This window comes from Narcine bancroftii, chromosome 6, assembly GCF_036971445.1.
Source record: "Narcine bancroftii isolate sNarBan1 chromosome 6, sNarBan1.hap1, whole genome shotgun sequence".
In the NCBI taxonomy this organism is placed as follows: Eukaryota; Metazoa; Chordata; class Chondrichthyes; order Torpediniformes; family Narcinidae; genus Narcine; species Narcine bancroftii.
This window is the reverse complement of record NC_091474.1, coordinates 35,150,862-35,173,503: the sequence shown is the minus strand read 5'-3', so window position 1 is coordinate 35,173,503 and position 22,642 is coordinate 35,150,862. Positions and strand designations below refer to the sequence as shown.

The window sequence follows — 22,642 nt, the reverse complement described above, 5'->3', positions numbered from 1 at the left end:
CTGGACTTGATAAGTCATTAGGGTTGGATAGGATGCATTTTTGGACTTTTACAAAACACTGAAATGAAATATTGATTGATCTTGCAATACTTGTTTAAGGAGGAGGTGGTACCACAGGATGAGAGCAACACATATTCAATTCATTAAGGATAAATCCAGTAACTGGCATTTCGGTGGGATGGTTTACGTCATGATTAGCACGATGTTGTTACAGCGCCAGCAACCAATGTTCTAATCTGGTGCTGTCGGTAAGGAGTTTGTGTTCAAAGTGTCCCTGGGTTTCCTCCTGTTCAAAATGTACGGGGGAGGGGGGGTGTGTTATTTGGGTATAATTGGGCAACAAGGGCTCATGAGCTAAAGATTCTGTTACTATGTTGTATGTCTAAATAAAATAAATTTAATCTCACTGATGGGAAAGCTTTTGGAAATTGTGAAATTGAGGGAAAATAGTTTAAAGGGAAAAATTTAATTTGATTATTTCTTAAGGTAATGGATATGATTAATGAGGGCAATGTCTACTGAATTTTGAGTATGATTTTGATAATACTCTGTTTAGCCTGAAAGCTGAAGCACATTGCACAACAGGCATTGATGATATGGATATGAACTTGGCCAAGAAACATAGGTTTGAGCAGGTGGGGAGTGTCTTTGACAGCAGTTAATGGGACTTTATCTTATCCATTTATGGTTTGAACAGGTAGAGGGTGGGAAGGAGAGGAGTAAAGGTGACATTCTTGCCTTGCCTGAGATCATGCAATAGAATATAATTTGAATGGTTATGCATGTAACAAAATTGGGTCTCTTGGCCCTGTCCTTTCTCTGTGAGATACTTTGTTGATAATTTACACCTTTTTGAGAAGCTATCTACCTCTGCTTTTCAAAGACTCCTCACCCTTCTAGGCAGTTTCTAAAACTAACAGGACAATATTTTGTCATCCATTAAAACAAATTGGACCATTTTATTAAAAAGGTGACTTATTTTCAGCTCCCTTTTAGAGGCTGCCGAATAAACCTGAATATGCAGGGAACAGGAATGTGGAGAATATATGCCAGGAGCTGAAATGGATGTGTTGGCCTAAGAGCCTGTTCTTGTGTAATATGGTTTTATCTTTCTGCATCCAGTTTCTGTCAAGGTTACTCAAGATCTGTTTCAATAAAGTCCCTCTCTAAATAACACACTTATAGGCCCAAAAATTTGCAATAACTATTGTGTTTGTGGATGATCCACAGTGCCTCGATTTAATGCTGTGATTGGATCTGCCTTCCAATGAAGACTGCAATACTCTGGGATATATGGAGGTCGTACTTGCCAAGTGCCTTGTCAGCGACAAGGGAAAGGTCGTGTTCCACCTTTACATGGTGGTTGTGAGAAAAATCTTGTTTATTTGTGTCAAATTTGGCCCTGTTTATTCTGCAATGATTGTTTACATGAGATTGCAGGAAATAGTTTTTTCCAGGTTTGCAGCTTTTTGGTGATGCGGCAGGAGTATGAAAGCACTGCTTTAGAACGTGGAGTATTACAGTAGAGAACAAGCCCTTTGGCCCACAATATCTTCTAACAATCTAAGTCTTCCCTACTTCACACCCATAACCCTCTATTTTTCTTAGCTATGTGTGTGTTGGTTCAGTACGGACCCTTCAGTCCTTGACGTTGTGCTGAGGAAATGAGGCAGGGGGATGTGGAAGAGGGGGAGCATTTGGATGTAACCATCTCGAGATTCAATTTATTGTCATAGTAATAAAGCAGTGTAATAGTTCATGAAATTGTTTTTGTCTGCTGTAAGGCAGGCAGATTCACCATTGGCAGAAATTGCCGGAAGCGCCTCTTACAGTCAGAGAAGCAAAAGAGTCACTGTGTCGATAGATTCACCTCCAGCGTTTCTGCAGCCTCCACAGCCACACGGTTACAGTCAAAACCGTTTGCAACCTGAGCTCCAGATCCGAATCTCTCACTCCCTTCAGTGCCATTGGCATTCCCTTGCAACCAGGTTTCAATATCCCTTCAACTAGTTTCGAGCCAGTCTTCAGCGGCCCAAAGCTTTCATGGGCTCTTCGCCTCGAGTTGCCAGCAGCCCACTGCGTGCATGGGACTTTCAGCTGTAGAACCCCTCACTGGTCCACTGCAGTGGTCACAGTCTTGTGGGTTTTGTTCTCTGCTTCTTATCAGACTTCCTCTTATCTGGTGCCCTGCGTCAGTCTTCTCTGCTGAAGTCTACAACCCCTCAGGCTGCTGCTGACCATGGGCACAGGCCCCATGGTCATGGGGTTTTAAATAAAACTACTATCTGCTCCTTTAACGGGCTGCTTAAGGCCTATGCGGAGCTGGCGGTAGTTGACTGGCTGGTTAGACCCAGCGGGAGCACTATCTCTGCTCCTAACTCCCCATGGGTCTGCAGTAACACTGCTGTTAAGTGCTCTGACAGCACTGCCATTTTCTTGTAGCTCATCAACATTTTTAGACATTTAGTTTCCAGCGAGATGCACAACTTGAATTTTTCCTGCTTTTATTACGTGTGCCAGATATCGATCATCTCCTTAACCTACCTGTAGGCCATTTGAGGACTCGTTTCCTAGCTTTGTCACAGATTCAGCAACCAGACCTTGAATTGTCACTTGAATTGCAAATGGTTGGTTCTGTGGCAGCGGACATAGTTGGTCGGGGTGAACGCGTGCAACGTGAAGCAGCTGCGTCAAAGATGGTGTTGCGCAGTTGGTCTTTTCCGACAGGCTCGGGGTCTGCATGGCTTCTGGTGCATAGGTGGGGGTTGGGACCTTTGAAGACCTTAAAGGGCAGCATGCTAGACTCGATAAACCTCCGTTCTAATGAGCCCACTGACTGCTGGTCTCATTTGTTCATTCAGTTAGCTCGCATGCTACAGTGCAGCAGTATTGATCTTTATTACTTTTGGTTGCATCTTAACCTGAAGATATAATGTTAATTGTAAATCAGCCCATCTTTGCACATCAATCTATCTTTGCATCCAAGATTCAATTTTGCAAAATAGTTTGAGGTTCTTAATCCAATGTCTTCTGGGAATCTGATTCTCTTCTCCACAACGTTTTCTCAAACATTTTACTAAACATGAATTTAGTTTCCTAAAACCATACTGAGTTTACAGGCTTGCATTAATTTGATTTTTTTCCCCTTGGTGTTTGACTGTTCTCTAATGTTTTATATTTTTTGTCTGATAAGCTAACTGATTTCCCATTTCTGATTAGGAATTCAATTATTTAAAACAAGCTATCTGAGCATTGATCAATTTCAAAAATTTTTAGATGTATAGTAACAGGTCCTTTTGCCCCACCCAGTACATTTTTTTTTGAATGGTGGGAGGAAACTCACTTAGACACAAGACTCCTTACAGACAGTGCAGGATGCGAGTCCTGATTGCTGGCGCTGTAACAGTGCTGTGCGAGCCACTCTGCTAACCAGGACATCCTTAAGTTTTATAACTTATTTCTAATGTTCCAATGAATGGAAGTCTTTTACTTGTAAGTGACTGAATATAAACTGAATCTAACTTCGTAGTTATACAAATTTAAATAGTCTATTGACTGCAGGGCAGTGTTCCATAAATCTAGCTGACTGTGATTCCATTGTGTTGGCCTCTATTGTAGTCTACATTATTTTTTAAATATACTTTATCAGAAGCATTAGGATTCTGAATCAAAGTAGTTTGGTCATGGATGCCTGTTTCAAAAGTTAGTACCTGTTGCTTCGAAGCAGTGTTGCATTGTATTCTTACAGGAAGCCAAATGTTGTTTATATTTTGGTGTTTAACTGCTCTAGCAATTGGGACCCATTTTGATTTGTAAAACCTTATCCTCAAATTTTAGCCACTTCATATGTCCTGGAGTGGAAAATAATTTTGTTATTAAAAAAAGCTCAGTGTTAATACAAAAGCAAAATGCTGTGGATGTTGGAATTCTCATTTTAAAACTATGCTGCAAATGCATAGGCCAGATAACCTTTATGGGTTGAGGTATTCAAATAGTTGAATTTTTATCTGATATAATTAAGTGGCAATGGTCAGTAGAACCATTGTTTAAAATTTGTGTATTTGGTCTGAACTAGCTTCTAAATGGTACCTGCTTGAGTGCATGTGAAGATGCTTTTTCCTTTTGATATGCAAATAAAGATCTAATGAAGATTTAAGATTTTATTTTGGAAGGAGATTAAAGAATCTAATTTTCTAGGCACTTTTGTGAATTACTTCTGAGCTTCCTCTGAATTTTTTAAATAGGTAAAAATGCAGAGAATAAATCGGTTGATCGTCAAAATGGAAGTGAAAAGAAAAAGTGAGTTATCTTTGTGGTGTGATTTCATCGTCTGTCTTCCCACCTTGTAGATCATGCTGTATCTTTCCTGCATTGTAAGTGATTGTGGAAGGAGAATATTAACCTACTGTAATTTGCCACCCCACCAACCAGTTTCATTTTAGAAGAGAAAGATGGAGAATTTTGTTTTTGATATCAGTCTGTCCTAGTTCAATTGTGTTGAAGCTTACAGCCAAGGTGAGCCAACACCTCCACTTCAACCCTAAAAATTTAGCATGTCCCCAATGTCTCTTGCCACTTCTGAGAGATGCACCATAGAAATTGTCCTGTGTAGATGTGTCTCAACTTCTGCTTTGTCCAGAACTGTAAGAAAATGTAGTGAGCTCTGAATACAGCTTGGGTCATTGCGTAAACCATTATCTCCTCTATTGACTATGTCTATACGTATTGCCTCAGGAAAACAGTCAACATGTCAAAGGTCCTATCAGGAAGAACATTCTCATGTTTGAAATCGCACAACAGTTTCTTTCCTACGGTTATCAAACACTTGAATGAATATCAAAAGATTAAAATTGTTGCTGTTGTTCCATGACTGATCTTTCTCCATAATTCAGCACTTCTGTTCTCTTTTTTAACCATGTTTAAAACAACCTTGATCACTGTATTTTCAATGTAAATTACCAACTTAACATTCTCTAACATGGCTCGAAACCTGTCATCAAATTATTACACCCACTGCAGCCAAGTCCAATCGGATTGTAGATTCAAAAAAAGCATTGGTTGTAGACTATGCGTTCAGAAAATCAATTTTTTACTTCATTGGAATAAGTTATTGGGAAACTGGTTCAACGAAGTTTGTGTAATGCATTCTTGGGACACTGCAGTTTAATAATTTAAGAGTTGATGTTTGAAATGTTGGTGTATTTGCAAAGATGGATGCTAATGTGAATGAAATAATGGGTGATTATTCAGTAATTCCTGTGGGGCCCATTGATATACTTTGTTGATGTTTTAAGACCTTTCTCAAATGTGGATACTCAGTACTCAGTGGATTATGCCTCTAATTTTGAGATAAAAATTTATTCTCAGTAACACAATTAAAGCAGTGTTGTACAATTCCAAATTATGATCAATGCTTTTTTTTTTAAAGAAAACAGTGGTGCTTGGATGACTTTGATATTGGGCGTCCACTTGGAAAAGGTAAATTTGGAAATGTGTACTTGGCACGTGAACGACAGTCCAGATTTATCTTGGCGCTAAAAGTGCTTTTCAAATCTCAACTTGAGAAAGCTGGTGTGGAACACCAACTCAGAAGAGAAGTTGAAATTCAATCACATCTCAGGTATAGTTCTGAGGTTGTACGATTGTTATAAATTACAACATATCTAGACGTTTTGCTTTTTTTGAATATTTTAGTTTTGATTTTCAAAGACTCGTAGATTCAGACAACAATGCACTTTATTTCAACACTTGTGTATAACAGTCCATTTTTCTCCTCCCCAAGACCCAATAGAACAGAGAATAAAGTTAGAGAAATTGTGCAAATACAAAATATTGAGGTCAATGACCCTTGTGAAAAACTAAAAACCGCAGGTACTTAAATAAAAAGGGGCCAAGGGTCAAAAAAAATCAACCGTTTCCCTGCTGGGATAGATTGTTTTAATTTTCTTTATTCTGAAGGAGTGAAATTATATCTTTGTACCTATGTCCTTCAGATAAGGTTGCCACACTCTAATGAATGTCATATTTCCTCCTTAAATTATACATTATTTTCTTCAGGGGAACGCAGCTCTGTATTTCCATATTCCATCGAGTAATAGTTGGTAGTTGGACTGCCATATAAATGCTGTACACTTCCTGGCTACTGACAAGGTAGTCTTCACAAGCTGAATTTGATATTTGGATCAGTCTAAAACTCACATCCCCAATGTCTTCCAGAAGGTACACTTCTGGAATTGTTTTGCCATCTAAATACTAAGATCCACAAGTTCCATATAGTTTTCTGCAGAGATCATTTAATGAACTATGTAGAAAAAAAACTGCTGGCATGTTTTTATCTTAAGTGGATATGAACTATTCAATTTGTATTTGAATATTTTTCAAAGTGGATCTTGTTTCTGAGAATTTACTGCTGGAAAGTTTTTTTTTAAAATGCATTGGGTGACATCTTCGTGTTGGGGCCTATTTTATCAATACCTAAACTCCAATTAAGGAGTCTGTGCAGAGTTCAGAAAACTTGTCTCTATTTGTTTATCCTTGAGTAATACTTAAAATAATTCCTTCTAATCTCGAGCAGTCATTTGTATTAGCTAGTCCATGTTGATTTATAATTGACCAGCAATCAGTTGTATTACCTGCTACTCGTGATCCATTGTAGCTAACTGTTTTCAGATTCTGTAATGCTAATCTGTTTATCTGAGAAATTTAGTTTCATTTCGTCTGTTCTGCATGTTCAAAACCTTCTGTAATCCAGCACCCGATGGTGAAATAGAGTACTGCAATGTTAGAGATCAGGATATCCGTACTGTTAAATGGAGTAGGGTGAAGATTTTTGTTTTTTTTAACCTAAAACACCAGAAATCAGTGGAAGCAATGTTGATTTGAATTTCCAGTGCAATTTGAGAATTGAATGCCTACTTCTTACAACTGGTTTGTCCCTTTTAATCTTGTTTAAACTGTTAATTTCTTGGATATATTCCTTCAACTGGGTTTGCAAAGAACTGGAAATGATGACAGAACAGCAACATTCAAGTTTTAAAAATCTGCTTGACTGGTATGGAGGAGGTACTATGCATAATATTGTTTGGATCAAACAGATTGTTGTCTTGTATGGAAACTTTGATATCATGGCTAATGCTAGTTAGCAAGTCTCACTGAAAGTTTGCAGTAGATGCTGTTTCATTTTTAAAATCTGTACATTTCCATAAATTCTTCCTGTTAAAACAATATTGACCATTGAATTGTAGAATTATAGTTTCTGTTGATTTTAAGAGTTTAAAAAGTCTCCATATACACTGTTTGATGGGTTGTGGTGAACTTGGAGTATCATTTGTTTACTGGCATAGTCTGCTTCTCACACAAATCTCTGGATAGCTGTGCTTGTAGTTTATTAGATTACTGGATATCTTCAATAAGGTTGCCATTTTTACACCCAGCTACATTTCTAAACTAAATTTGAAAATTTCCCACTTTAAAGGAAGCTTTCTGGTCAAAAAGGAATCTCTTGCAAATTGAAATTTTGGGTCAGAACCGCATAGCCCAAGTCTGCTGACCAGGATGCCAATAAAATTATTCTATCGTCTTGCACATGATCTGTGTCCCTCTATTCTCTTCCTGTTTCAATGCCTCTTAACTTTTGCTATCATATCTACTTCTGCCACCCATGGCATGTTTCAGACACCTCACATAACCCAAAGAGAAGATTGCCTTGTACATTTTATTAGACATTCTGCTGTTGCCTTGAAATCGTCTTGAGTATTTGGCATTCAACTGGGAAGGGGAGAGGGGTTAGAAAGACTATCTCGTAGAACACAACAGCACAGTACAGGCCCTTCACCCTCAATGTTGTGCTGACCTATACAGTATATTACTACCAAAAACACTAAACCCTTCCTATCTTATAATCCTGTTTTTTTTAATCCATATGACTGTCATAAATGTCTCCAATGTTTCAGCCTCCACCACCACCCCTGGCAAGGCATTTGAGGCACCCACAAATGTTTAAATAAATAAAATGAAACAAAAAATAGCCCTTGTGTCTCCTCTAAACCTTCCTCCCTTCACTTTGTACAGATGTCCTCTGGTGTTTGCTGGGGTTGTCCTTCTCCATACTTCTCAGAATCTTGTAGACATGCCTCTTAAGTCACCTCTCCTCCTTCACTCCAAAGTGAAAAGGCCTCAAAAGGCCAATCAAAGCAACATCCTGGTAATTCTCCTCTGTAGCCACTCCTTAGTTTCCACATCCTTCCTTTAATGAGGCGACTAGAACTGAACACAATACTGTGGTCCCTAGAGATTTGCAGAGTTCCAACATGACAAGGCTCTGGAACTGACTAATGAAGCCCAGTGTCCCAAAGGCCTCAACTATCCTATCAACCTGTGCTGTAATATTGAGAGATGCATGGATTTGGATGGTGTTCCTCTAAATTTTCAACCCAACGCTACATCCTTTTTCTTTTGTAACCTGCAATACTATCCACAACTCTTCCAACCTTCATATCCTCTGCAAACAAACTGACCCTTCCTTCTGTTTCATTGAGGTCATTTATTTTAAAAATCAGAGTAGTGGTCCCAGAACAGATTCCTGCAGACCTCCACACACAACACTTTCCATCCACTACTACTCTGCTTTCTGAAGGCAAGCTATTTCTAAACCCACATAGCCGAGGTTCCATGGATCCTGTACTTCACTACTTTCAGAACGAGTCTATCATTGGGGACCTTGTCCAATGCCTTCCTAAAATTCATATACATGGTATCATCGCTCTACCTTTATCAATTTATTTTAGTAATGCTTCAAAAAAACTCCATTAAGCTCATGAGGCATGCATGACCTTGCCCCTCACAAAGTCATGCTGACTCTTCCTGAGAAGACGACCTCTCTAAATGCTCATACATCCTGTTCTTGAGAATCCTCTCAAATAGTTTTTCCACCACTGAGTTAAGACTCGCTAGTAAAGAATTCCCAGGATTCTCCCTACATTTGCCATTCTCCAATCCTCTGACACCTCCCCTGTGGTGGAGGATGGAAAGATCATCCCAAAGCCCAAGCTATCTCTTTCCTCTTCCCACAGCAACCTTGGGTATAGCTTGTCTAGCCCTAGGGACTTGTCAGTGTTAATCTTTTCAAGACCATCCAGCAATTCCTCTTTCCACATCTCAACATGGGCCAATACCCAAGCTTATTCTGTACTGACCTCATCTTGACCAAGTTCCTTTTCTCTGAATAGGAAGGAAAGTATTAATTTAGAACCTTCTCTGTCTCTAGGCACACATTGCCTCCTTTACCCTTAAACTGATCTCATTATCTCATTACTTTCATTACCCTTCATTTCTTCGCTTGCACATAGATGGGACACGTGCTTGCACATAGATGGGACACGTGCTTGCACATAGATGGGACACGTGCTTGCACATAGATGGGACACGTGCTTGCACATAGATGGGACACGTGCTTGCACATAGATGGGACACGTGCTTGCACATAGATGGGACACGTGCTTGCACATAGATGGGACACGTGCTTGCACATAGATGGGACACGTGCTTGCACATAGATGGGACACGTGCTTGCACATAGATGGGACACGTGCTTGCACATAGATGGGACACGTGCTTGCACATAGATGGGACACGTGCTTGCACATAGATGGGACACGTGCTTGCACATAGATGGGACACGTGCTTGCACATAGATGGGACACGTGCTTGCACATAGATGGGACACGTGCTTGCACATAGATGGGACACGTGCTTGCACATAGATGGGACACGTGCTTGCACATAGATGGGACACGTGCTTGCACATAGATGGGACACGTGCTTGCACATAGATGGGACACGTGCTTGCACATAGATGGGACACGTGCTTGCACATAGATGGGACACGTGCTTGCACATAGATGGGACACGTGCTTGCACATAGATGGGACACGTGCTTGCACATAGATGGGACACGTGCTTGCACATAGATGGGACACGTGCTTGCACATAGATGGGACACGTGCTTGCACATAGATGGGACACGTGCTTGCACATAGATGGGACACGTGCTTGCACATAGATGGGACACGTGCTTGCACATAGATGGGACACGTGCTTGCACATAGATGGGACACGTGCTTGCACATAGATGGGACACGTGCTTGCACATAGATGGGACACGTGCTTGCACATAGATGGGACACGTGCTTGCACATAGATGGGACACGTGCTTGCACATAGATGGGACACGTGCTTGCACATAGATGGGACACGTGCTTGCACATAGATGGGACACGTGCTTGCACATAGATGGGACACGTGCTTGCACATAGATGGGACACGTGCTTGCACATAGATGGGACACGTGCTTGCACATAGATGGGACACGTGCTTGCACATAGATGGGACACGTGCTTGCACATAGATGGGACACGTGCTTGCACATAGATGGGACACGTGCTTGCACATAGATGGGACACGTGCTTGCACATAGATGGGACACGTGCTTGCACATAGATGGGACACGTGCTTGCACATAGATGGGACACGTGCTTGCACATAGATGGGACACGTGCTTGCACATAGATGGGACACGTGCTTGCACATAGATGGGACACGTGCTTGCACATAGATGGGACACGTGCTTGCACATAGATGGGACACGTGCTTGCACATAGATGGGACACGTGCTTGCACATAGATGGGACACGTGCTTGCACATAGATGGGACACGTGCTTGCACATAGATGGGACACGTGCTTGCACATAGATGGGACACGTGCTTGCACATAGATGGGACACGTGCTTGCTAATGAAGTCCTATCCAGAACCTATCCAGTCCTATCCAGAACCCTGTGGAAGTGGTCCCTAAACATCCTACACATCTGTGCTTTTTTCTGTGAATCTGTTCCAAATTACATTGTTCCTGCCTCATCCATTAAACACTTTCCCTTTGTATTTTTGCATACTTCGATCTTGCCCTCAGTTTGACATTTTAGTCATGACGATTTTCTATCCACAGGCATCCCAATATTTTAAGACTCTTTGGCTACTTCCATGATGTTTCCAAAGTTTATTTGATCTTGGAGTATGCTCCTCATGGTGAACTTTACAAACAGCTGCAGAAATGTGGAAAATTTGATGATGGGCGAAGTGCTACGGTACGAGTTGACCATTTGTATTTGAGCAATTGTTGGACTGATACATGTGCTTGCTATTAAAGCAATTGGCTAAGACAAGATTGCATTTTTCTCATGTTTTGTGTTTTATGATCAGATGTATTTGATTTTTAAACTATTCTGGAAGCAAGCTTAAATATTCATGGTGTCATCACTCCTGAGCTGGATCATGGCTGGATGCAGATGGCACTGCATGGCAACTACATTCTTTTGGTTCCTTTGCTCACTAAATGCTTCAGTGGTATGTTTTTGGGCCTTTGAGCAACTGGTCATAAATTAAATCCAGCTTGAGCTTTAGTACAGTGCTAAGGGGCTTGGTTTGGAAATTTGCAAGGTTCAATGCCTAAACCTGTTTGAGGCACATTACTAATTAAAATAACCTGGAAAAATGCAGTCAGATTTGATTTCATGGGATTCAGATATCTCATTGGACATTCAGTTATTCGGCAAATTTAAAGTTGCTGTAATTTGAGTAATCACCAGTTGAAGGTAATGTTTGCTCTACTAACGGGCATTTTCGGCATTGTTTAATGTGGTAGAGAAAAATGAATTCGTAATCTACAAACTCTTCAAATTGGAAGATAAACAGCATTAGTAAAATGGGATGCAATATTTTGATGCCTAGGAATTCAGATTTGTGTTTAAAAAGATTTTCAAAATGTATTTGGTGTCTCTTTATGTTTAAACAGCATGGATTAAAATGTGGGTGCAGACATAGATAGGCCTGTTCAACAAGATGGCGGAAGATCAATGACATTTTCCTGCCCTATCTTGTATCCCTAAATTATTTAATATGCTGAGGTAGAGAATTAAGGGTTACCAATTTGGAAATTTATCCCACATTTTAAGAGTGACCCCAACTTGGCCAGGGAAAATCTCCTTGCTGCATCCTTGTCAAGTGCATGAATTTTGTGCATTTCATTGAAGTTCCCTGCTATTCTATCCTCTGGAATAGATCGATATTCTATCCTTTGTGTAACTTGGTTGCTGATCACCCATGATTTCCAGAAACCAGCCGAAATTTTCACAGCAGTCCCTCTGTACATAATGATGAATTACTCACCTCTCCTTGCCCAATCCAATAAACCCTGTGGTGTGACACCAAAGCTAAAACATAATTGTTTAGGTATTTCTTGTAAGCAATTTTAGATTGTAGTTAAATCCTCTGAATAAAACCAAACATACAATTTGCCTGATCCATATGCATGTTAGCTTTGGAAGAGGATCTTCATGTACTTCGTCGTGAATGCTCTTGATCTCAACATTTGAGCAATTGGTTGATTTTTAATGAAGCGAGGTGAAGATTTCCTCAGTTTCCTAACTTCAGGAGCACCAAGGACATTTTGAAATATGCAAATAAGGACTAGAGCAATGGTTCTCAACCTTTTTCTTTCCACTCACATACCACTTTGTTATCGCTATGCCATTGGTGCTCTGATGAGAAGGGATTGCTTAAGGTGGTATGTGTGCTCTAGACCCAATTGTTACTGAAATATTTTGCTTGAGAAAAATGGTCATTGGCCCATTTCCTTTGGAGTAACGAAGCTGCTCATAACGAGTCGATTAGGTACGATTCGAAGTGGCTTTCAAACTTTTTCTTCCACATACCACCTTAAGCAATCCCTTACTAATCACAGATTTATTTCCTATGGCATAGGGAATACAGTGGTTTGTGAGTGGAAAGAAAAAGGTTGAGAACCACTGGACTAGAGTATGATGTGAACAAAAGAGCTGAGGGGACTCTGGATTTGGTAGAATCCATACAAAGATGGTTGGTCAATGTTTTGAGTTAACCCCTTGATCAGGATTAGCAGATGGATAATGATGCAGCATGACTGTATAGGATAGAGGGATGGTCATTTAAATGGTAGACAAAATTATTGGTAATATAGTAGTCCATTGTGGTAGAACATAAATAAAGTACAAAGATTACTTGCTATTCTGAACACTGCAGGAGCAGAGACCTATGTGAGTAAATTGATACTTAAATTCATGGGATGGATGACTTTATTAACTCCTGCAATATTTGAAATTAATGATAAATCTTTGCCATCATCTAATAGATGGACCATTGTTCATTTCTGGTTGGCATACTTCAAGAAGTGTACAAATCCCTTTAAGTAAAATATTCTGGGTTTCCATTCAACGAAAATGGAACTGAATTAGTTATTTTATGCCTTGTCTGCAGGCAATTTTTGCTTTGGATTCTGATCTGACTAACATCAAATTGTTCTGTTTTTGTAATGTGTAATAATCATGATACCAGAAAAGGTTCACCTTTAATCACAGTGAGTGAACCAAATGTGTTTTCATTTTTCTTGAATGATTCAAATACAGTAAACCCCCAATATCCAGCACCTATGGGGACTGGTAAATTTTATGGTTTCTTGATTAGTGAACTGACCACTTGGGGGCGCTAATTCTAAACTTACATATTTTTAGCCATTTCTTTTCTACAATTTTTGCTGGTTGCTTGTTTGGATAACGGATTTTAAAGTACTTGTAAATGTTTGTGGCTACTTGGTATTGGTGGGATAATTGATTTTTTTCTTTGCAGTATATGTCAGAATTGGCTGATGCACTTCTATATTGCCATTCAAAGAAAGTGATTCATAGGGATATTAAGCCAGAAAATTTGCTGCTTGGAGTGAATGGAGAACTGAAAATTGCAGATTTTGGATGGTCTGTGCATGCTCCAGGGTCCAGGTGCAGTATTGTATTTAAATTTGTCATTCAGTTTTTCTACTGTAATCCTTTCCAGAGAAACTTGACATCTTCTAAAACAATATTGTATCTTGCACTAAGCAAATGTTTTAATCTGTTGTGCACTTGTATGTGTGAGTGTATGTATATAGCATTTATGAAATTTCTCTAGATCATGAATGCGTGGATGAAAAATGTATCTTAGTGTAACCATTTCAATCAGGTTATGTTCAATTCTGTTCTTAAAGGAGATTCAGCATTTGTTCTGGTTTGGAGCTTGTGTGCTCCAGTTAATTTCCAAATAATTGCAGGGATTGATATTCTAATATGGCTCATTTGCAATATTTCATGCTTGTCATAATTGGGCAAATTCTATTTTCTCTTTCCATGGCCCCAGGAGATTTCTGACTTCCCTATTTCCTTTATAGTAATTCCTTTACCTCAAACTGAGGCACTAGTCCTCATGTATATACAAGCCATCTGAAAATGAATGAGCTTTAAATAATATAGGAATTTTCCAACATTATCTAATTCTGAGATGTTGGAGGGAAAGTGGGCCAGACACTATCCATGGAATTGCATAGCAGAAACCAAATGTAGTTGGTGGAATCTTTTTAATAAGCAATGGGAAGTTGACAGGACTTGGTCAGGCAGCATCCATGGAGAAAATTGTTCAGTGATTTAGGTCTGGGCCCTTTAGACGAAAGTACGTTTATTGGGGAGAAAAGGGTAGAGGAAGTTTGGGAGGGGGTAATGTGATAGGGAATTCAATGGAAGAGGAAATATAGCAACAAGGTGAGACCACTGGAAGGGGGTGAAAGCAGGAAAAACAAGGATGAGTGTAAAAAGCAATAGAACCATATAGAGGTGTTTACCTAAAATTTGGGGGGTGGGGGAAGTCATCATGCTCTTTGCTTTAGAACAATTTCCTCTAGTTTGGCCTTACTTGGCAATGAATGAGGCAGAGCAAACACATGGGGGTGGGGAGGGTGGGGAAAGAGAATTGGAATGGTTCTAGCTGGACTTGTAACAGGTGATTGGCAAAGTGGTTGACTAATTTGCATCGGTGTAGAAGAGGTGCATCTCTTGGTGCCTGCCACATTGACCACCGCCAGTGGGCTGATATCGCCTCAAACCGTGCATCTTGGCGCCTCACAGTTTGGCGGGCAGCAACCTCCTTTGAAGAAGACCGCAGAGCCCACCTCACTGACAAAAGGCAAAGGAGGAAAAACCCAACACCCAACCCCAACCAACCAATTTTCCCCTGCAACCGTGTCTGCCTGTCCCGCATCGGACTTGTCAGCCACAAATGAGCCTGCAGCTGACGTGGACATTTACCCCCTCCATAAATCTTTGTCCGCGAAGCCAAGCCAAAAAGAGAGAAGAGGTGCAGTAGATTGTGAGATGAAGCTCTGCCTCACCTTCAAGGTCAATTCATGGCCATGGCTGAAGGTGAGGGGGAAATTGTGGGGACAAGACTGGGCACTTACTGCTGTAATCACAAGTACCAATGTCTAGAAGGAAGGAAAGAGGATTGAAAGAGCAGAATGGGGAGACTGATTCTTCAAAGCTGATAGCAGTGAGGAGAAGATGTGGCTAGTGATGCAATTGCACTGAAGTTGAGGTATTTGTGGGATGTAGAGACAGGTGGGTTGCGAAGGCCAAAGGGACTCTGTCCCTGATCTGGAGAAGCTGTAAGCAAGGACTTCATCAGTGGCAGTTGGAGGAATGCAATTTTATTGAGAACATTTACAGATGTTGAGTGGAAAGCCTTATCCAGAAGCAAATTTGGCTTAGGATTTGGAAAATATAATCCAGGTAGTTGGTGAGTTTGTAATAATTGCATGTGGCTAGTTTATAATCTTGAGATGGAGACAGGATTCATGATTAGGAGTCCAGGTAAATTTAAGGTAAGGATGGTAGTTAGCAGCAAATTGTCAAATTTGAAAAGTACAACAGGAAGTGCTTGGGACTGGTACCAAAGAAAGTTTCAACACCTCCCCTGTTTGCCTATGGCTACTCTCAAGATCTGGAAGAAATGAAGTCTAATGTAAAGGATAAATTCCACAAAGCTGACGGGAACTAGAGAGCTCTGCATTGAAGAAAAAAAGCACCTCAATTGTAAATTTGAGTGAGTAAAACCTGAAAGTCTGCAGGCACTGTGATGGAAGCACAAACGCAAAGCTGGAAAAACTTTGGTCAAACAGAAAAGATATACATTACCAACATTTCAGGCTTGAGCTTCTTCCACCCCCCTCAGTGTATATATTTGAAGAGCAGCATAAACTTTCTTCAATTTTCAGTAATCTCTATCTGGTTCTAGTTTTCCATTTTTGTATTCCCATCTTATTTTTCTCTAACCTCTCTGCTCTTGCCTTCTCTCCGATCACATATTTCCCATTTTTTCTTTGTATTTGATATCATCCTTTTCTGCTTGGTCTTGATAAAAGTTCCTGACCCAAATAGTTGACATTCTCTCCATGGATGCTGCCTGACCCCAATCCTTCCAGCTTCTCATTATTTGCTCAAGATCCCAGCATCTGCACTTAGTAATTCCTTACCTTGAGTGATCCATGCTATTAATGCTGTGTGATTGGCTTTTTGCTGACCAATTTCCAAGGCTACCTTTTGTGGTAGATTTCCATAGCTACTGGACTATTATTGCCTTGGCTAATCAGTTTTAAAAATTGTACAACTTCACTCATTAATTTTATTCTATTGAACTCTTCTGTGTAGATGATAAGAACTAAAACATCACCTGCTATGCTGTTGCGCATGTAGGATTTTGTTCAAGGATCAGACTAATTTCAGTTCTTTTACTGAATTTGACTTGTAATTTACTTTAGCTGGATATGAGAGAAAAATGGAAACTTCTGCTTTGCAACTTCTGCTACTAATTTAAGAGTTTCAGATTTGGAAGTCAGAATTATTGAATTGTGTCTTGATATTTGTGCCAAATAAGAAAAGTGAATTGCTTATCATTTGGCCTAATTATTTTTGTCCTTTGTTTGAAACCTATTTTTCCTACTTCTAGGAGATCAACACTGTGTGGCACTTTGGACTATCTGCCACCAGAGATGATTGAGGGCAAAATGCATGATGAGAATGTTGACCTTTGGAGCCTTGGTGTTCTATGTTATGAATTTTTAGTTGGTCATCCTCCATTTGAAGCAGTTGATCGTCAGACAACCTTTCGGAAAATTTCTAAAGTAAGTAAATGGGACAAATGGTTTTGCAGTATTTGGATATCTTCTCATTGACCAAACCCATGAGTTCTCAGATAATTTTGTATTCAGTTTCCCATAAATGGGATTAGATTAAAGTATGGTTAATTTTAATTGTGGCATTAAAAAGGGACAGGCTCCATCTGAACAGTGATGAAACCTGGATCCTGGCAAATCGAACAACTAGATCTGTGGACAGAACTTTAAATAGTAGGGGAGTGGGTTTAACAGATTAGAGAGATGGATGAAGTAAATGAGGAGGGTAGGTAAAAAAACAAAAGTTAGAGATAAATGAGTAGAGAATAAGTCGAGTGCAAAAGAGGCAAAGATTACCAAATTTTAGAAGCTCATTGTGTATAAGGGCACTTTTATCTGAATACAAAAGGTCAGTGGACTTGTGGTACAAATAGTACAAGGGGGGTATGATTTAATGGCCATTACAGAAACACTATTGTTGAGTGGAGCAGATTTGGAATTAAATATCCAAGGGTATTGGGTAATAAGGGAGGTGGGGTAGCACTCTTAGTTAAGGATGAGATTGCAGCAAAAGTGAAAGATGAATCAAGATCTTGGGAGGAAAATGTTCAGTCTATTTGGGTAGAGATTAAGAACAATAGAGAAAAAATGAGATTTATCTATAGGTCACCCAATAACATTACAATGGCACATGCCTTCTTTGGCTTGGCTTCGCGGACGAAGATTTATGGAGGGGTAATGTCCACGTCAGCTGCAGGCTCGTTGGTGGCTTTCAAGTCCGATGCGGGACAGGCAGGCACGTTTGCAGCGGTTGCAGGGGAAAATTGGTGGGTTGGGGTTGGGTGTTGGGTTTTTCCTCCTTTGTCTTTTGTCAGTGAGGTGGGCTCTGCGGTCTTCTTCAAAGGAGGTTGCTGCCCGCCAAACTGTGAGGCGCCAAGATGCACGGTTGGAGGCGATATCAGCCCACTGGCGGTGGTCAATGGGGCAGGCACCAAGAGATTTATTTAGGCAGTCCTTGTACCTCTTCTTTGGTGCACCTGTCACGGTGGCCAGTGGAGAGCTCGACATATAACACGATCTTGGGAAGGCGATGGTCCTCCATTCTGGAGACGTGACCTACCCAGCGCAGTTGGATCTTCAGCAGCGTGGATTCGATGCTGTCGGCCTCTGCCATCTCGAGTACTTCGATGTTAGGGATGAAGCCGCTCCAATGAATGTTGAGGATGGAGCGGAGACAATGCTGGTGGAAGCGTTCTAGGAGCTGTAGGTGATGCCGGTAGAGGAGCCGAACAGGAGTGTGGGTATGACAACGGCTCTGTATACGCTAATCTTTGTGAGGTTTTTCAGTTGGTTGTTTTTCCAGACTCTTGTGTAGTCTTCCAAAGGCGCTATTTGCCTTGGCGAGTCTGTTGTCTATCTCATTGTCGATCCTTGCATCCGATGAAATGGTGCAGCCGAGATAGGTAAACTGGTTGACTGTTTTGAGTTTTATGTGCCCGATGGAGATGTGGGGAGGCTGGTAGTCATGGTGGGGAGCTGGCTGATGGAGGACCTCAGTTTTCTTCAGGCTGACTTCCAGGCCAAACATTTTGGCAGTTTCCGCAAAACAGGACGTCAAGCGCTGAAGAGCTGGCTCTGAATGGGCAACTAAAGCGGCATTGTCTGCAAAGAGTAGTTCATGGACAAGTTGCTCTTGTGTCTTGGTGTGAGCTTGCAATGGCACATGCAATAAACCAAGAAATATCGAAGGCACGTAAAGAAGGAACAGTTACTGCAGAAGATGTTAACATGCATATAGATTGGGTGAATCCAGTTGGTCGAGACAACCTTGAGGAGGACTTCATAGAATGCATACATGATGGGTTTCTTGAACAGCATGTTACTGAACCAGATCTGGTGCTGTGCAATGAGACAGTAAAATTTATCGATCTTATAGTTGGGGATCCTCTTGGAAAGAGTGATCACAGTATGAATGAATTTATTATACAAATAGAGGGTACAATAGTTTGGTTTAAAACAAGTGTTATATCTAAACAAAGGAAATGACATGGGAATGTGGGAGGAGTTGGCTAGGGTAGACTGAGAACATGGGCTATGTGGAGGATCTTAAAAAACATTTTTCATGGTGCTCAACAAAATTGTATTCTTTTTATATTAAAAAAAAAGGACAGTAACTGCCAGCCTTTGATAACCAAGGTGATAAAGGAAGGCATCAAACTTAAAGCTTGTGGGTTCAAAGTCACCAAGAGCAGTGGAAAACCAGAAGATTGGGAAACCTTTAAGAAGCAACAAGGAACCACAAAACAAGCTATAAAGAAAAGGAAGGTAGACTGAGAAAAGATTAGCACAAAATATAAAAACTGACTGTAAAGACCCTTGGAAGTTGAGAAAAGAGAATTGATATTGGATAATGAGGAAATGGCTGAGGCTTTGAATGACTATTTTGTCAGTCTTCACAGTGGAAGACATGTTGAACATGCTAAGAACAGATGTACTAGATGGGAGGTGAGGACCTGGATGTAATAACTTACTAAAGAGGTCGTACTCAGAAAACTTGTGTCTAAAGATAAATAAATCCTCTGGTCCTGATGGGTTGCATCCCAGGGTAAAGAAATGGCAGAAGTTACAGTTGAGGCTTTGGTAGTGATTTACCAGAATTCTCTACTCTGGGCAGGTCCTGGTGGATTGGAAGATGGTGAATGCCATGCAAATTCAAAGGATGTAGGCAAAAGCCAAGGAAAAGGATGTAGGCAAAAGCCAAGGAAAAGGATGTAGGCAAAAGCCAAGGAACTAAAGGCCAGTTTAGCATCTGTTGTTGGGAAAATGCTAGAAGTTACCACTAAAAAAGAAATGGGCATCTTCTGTTTGACAAATTTACTGGAGGATATAATAAGCATGGTAGATAAAGGAGAGCAGGTCGAAATTGTTTTCCTGGATTTTCAAGTGTTCGATAAGGTGCTGCATTTTTTTTTTTAAACACACTTTAAAACAGAAGATGAGGATATGTGGAATTTGTGGTCATGGATTAGCATGGATAGAGGATTTGTTAAAAGAAAGCAGAGTTGGGGTGCAAGAATGCATTTCTGGTTGGCAATTAGTGGTGAGCAGTGTGCTGCAAGGGTTGGTGCTGGGCCCGCAACTTTTTGCCGTATCAGGATGAGGGGACAGAATGGAAGGAATCAAAGTTTGCTGATGACACTAAATTGATTGGAAAAGCAAATTGAACAGAAGATGTGGAAAGTCTTCAGAAATAGATAGGTTAAGTGAGTGGGCAAGGGTCTGGCAGATGGAGTACAATGTTGGCAGATGGGAGGTTATCCACTTTGGAAGGAAGAATGGAAGGTCAGGATATTGAAATAGCAAGAAATTGAAGCGTGTTGACGTGCAGAAGGACTTGGAATGTCTTGTGCATGAATCACAAAAGGTTGGTTTGCAGGCACAGCAAGCTATCAAGAAGGCAAATGGAATGTTGGCCTTTATTGTGAGAGGGATTGAATTTGGGAACAGGTTGTACAGATACATGATCCTTTATTCAGACATCTAAAATCCAGAAAGCCCCAAAATCCAGTAAGTGGGGAGATAGGCGGTCAGGCGACTGGAAGGAGGTGGGGGTGGATACAGCAGCACAATTCGGGTGGGCTTTCCGAAATCTGGAAAAATCCAAAATTCGGAGCACACTGTCCCCCAAGGGTTCCGGATAAAGGATTGTGTACCTGTACTGCAACTGTAGAAAGTACTGGTGAGACTGCATCTCGAGTACTGTGTTCAGTTCTGGTCTCCTTGCTTGAGGAAGGATGTACTGGGTTTGGAGGCAGTGAAGAGGTTCACCAGGTTGATTCCACCAGGTTGATTCCAGGGATGGAGTTGGACAGATGAAAAATTGAGTTGTCTGGGATTATACTCACTGGGATTTGATGAAACACAATTTTGAAAATTGCTTCCATTGGTAGGGGAGACCAGAACCAGGGACAAAGCCTCAAAATTCAGGGTAGTAAATTTCAGATGGAGGATGGTGATTCTGTGGAATTTCCTGCCCATTGAAGTAATGGAGTGACCTCAGTAAATATATTTGACAAGCTTGGATAGATTTCTATATAGTAAGGGAATTAAGGGATATGAGGAAAAGGTTGGTGTATCAGATCAGCTATGATTGCATTGAATGGTAGAGCAGGCTTGATAATAATTGCACTTTGATTTCATTTCAAATACACAGTGTTACATTTCATGCTTTAAGGCCACATCTCATTAACTTTGTTTCAATGGATGCTCCTCTTGCAGTTAAGGGACTGAATCAGAAACCTGCTTTGGGTGGATTCTTGATATTCCTGACCAGAAAGGGGGAAATTGGAGTGTGGTTTTTTTTCTGTTTGAATTTGTTTGAATAGTACTTAATGGTATGTTATTTTCTGTACATATCCAAATCTAATGTGCAATATGCTCATTTGAGTTGTCAATGAAGTTGCATGAAAATTCAAGAATTGAGGTCTTTGGATGATTAAAAGAAGAATTCAGTGGCAAACATTAGTCATGGAAAAAATAAGTTGTTTAATTGATGGTGCAGGAATATTTTGTATTACTTTTCAAAGATTGCTAACAGGTAAAACTTTTTTTTTCAGGTTGACCTTGACTTTCCATCATTCCTCTCAGAGGGTGCAAAGGATCTCATTAGTAGATTGCTTAAACACAACCCCAATCAACGGCTAGCTCTGACAGGTGTTCTTGAACATTCCTGGGTGGTTAAAAATTCCACTAAACCAACTACAGGGAGTTATAAAAAGGAACCTTCAACTTCATCTAATCCCAATCTTTAAGCCAGAAAGGAATGGAAAAGGTGCTATTTTTGAGTCATTGCAGTGCAATAACCATTCTTCTGACTGCCTGCAGCCACCACTTTGTCTGGTTCTGGATGCTGGAATGTTGGTGTTACTATTTCAACTTGGGCTTGTAGAAAATTGGTGAATTTCTCAATTTGCCCTTTTTAATCTGTGATTATGTTAGGTTCCCTACAGCCCCACTAATAGCATGGTAGCCTTTTTAAAGACTGCAACTTGTATGGTGTTCATGTGTACTATAAACATTTCTACCAGCAAATGAAATTGTGACCCTGAATTCCAAAAATGATATTGCTGTTCAAAAAGTATGGATGATTGTATCAGTTCTCATTTGTGACCTGACCTTAAAATTGGAGTTGAATTCTGACTTGGACTGGTTAAGAAGGGGAGAATCTGTTATGTATGGTGTTTATTTTCCCCACTAATTTATTTTACATAGTTTGAAGTCAGTTCTTTGGATTGTTCACTTCGGTTAATTTACCTCAGGTTGCACAAATAACTTGACTATATTCTGCTGTTGTCGAAATAATCCAATATTTCCAAATATACATTCCATCAACAGTGTGTATAAGACAATTGCTGATGGATCCACATAGCAAGATTTCAGTTTCTAAACCATACTTTGTATTAATTTTCTGTCATTTCTTGACCCAAAGTATAAACTTGTTTGTTTTTTTGTAATGTGTACAATGAATTTCAATTGATATTGTAATAATTGCTGTAAAATAAAGTTAATTTCAAAAAGGTA

General features: G+C 40.3%; 1 protein-coding gene across 3 annotated transcripts in view; it reads left to right on the top strand.

The window, feature by feature from the left end:
- LOC138735938 (aurora kinase C-like) overlaps nt 1-22,642 on the top strand; it is a 29,293-nt gene extending 6,651 nt beyond the window's left edge. For 2 of the 3 annotated variants that reach the window (XM_069884619.1, XM_069884620.1), the window contains exons 4-10: nt 4,245-4,299; nt 5,429-5,620; nt 11,003-11,141; nt 13,717-13,865; nt 16,897-17,071; nt 19,229-19,387; nt 21,679-22,642. In XM_069884619.1, the coding sequence (XP_069740720.1) occupies nt 4,245-4,299; nt 5,429-5,620; nt 11,003-11,141; nt 13,717-13,865; nt 16,897-17,071; nt 19,229-19,387; nt 21,679-21,873 (1,064 nt within the window). In that variant the 3' untranslated portion in view covers nt 21,874-22,642. The remainder of the gene's footprint in view (nt 1-4,244; nt 4,300-5,428; nt 5,621-11,002; nt 11,142-13,716; nt 13,866-16,896; nt 17,072-19,228; nt 19,388-21,678) is intronic. The other variant, XM_069884621.1, reaches the window with a different exon arrangement.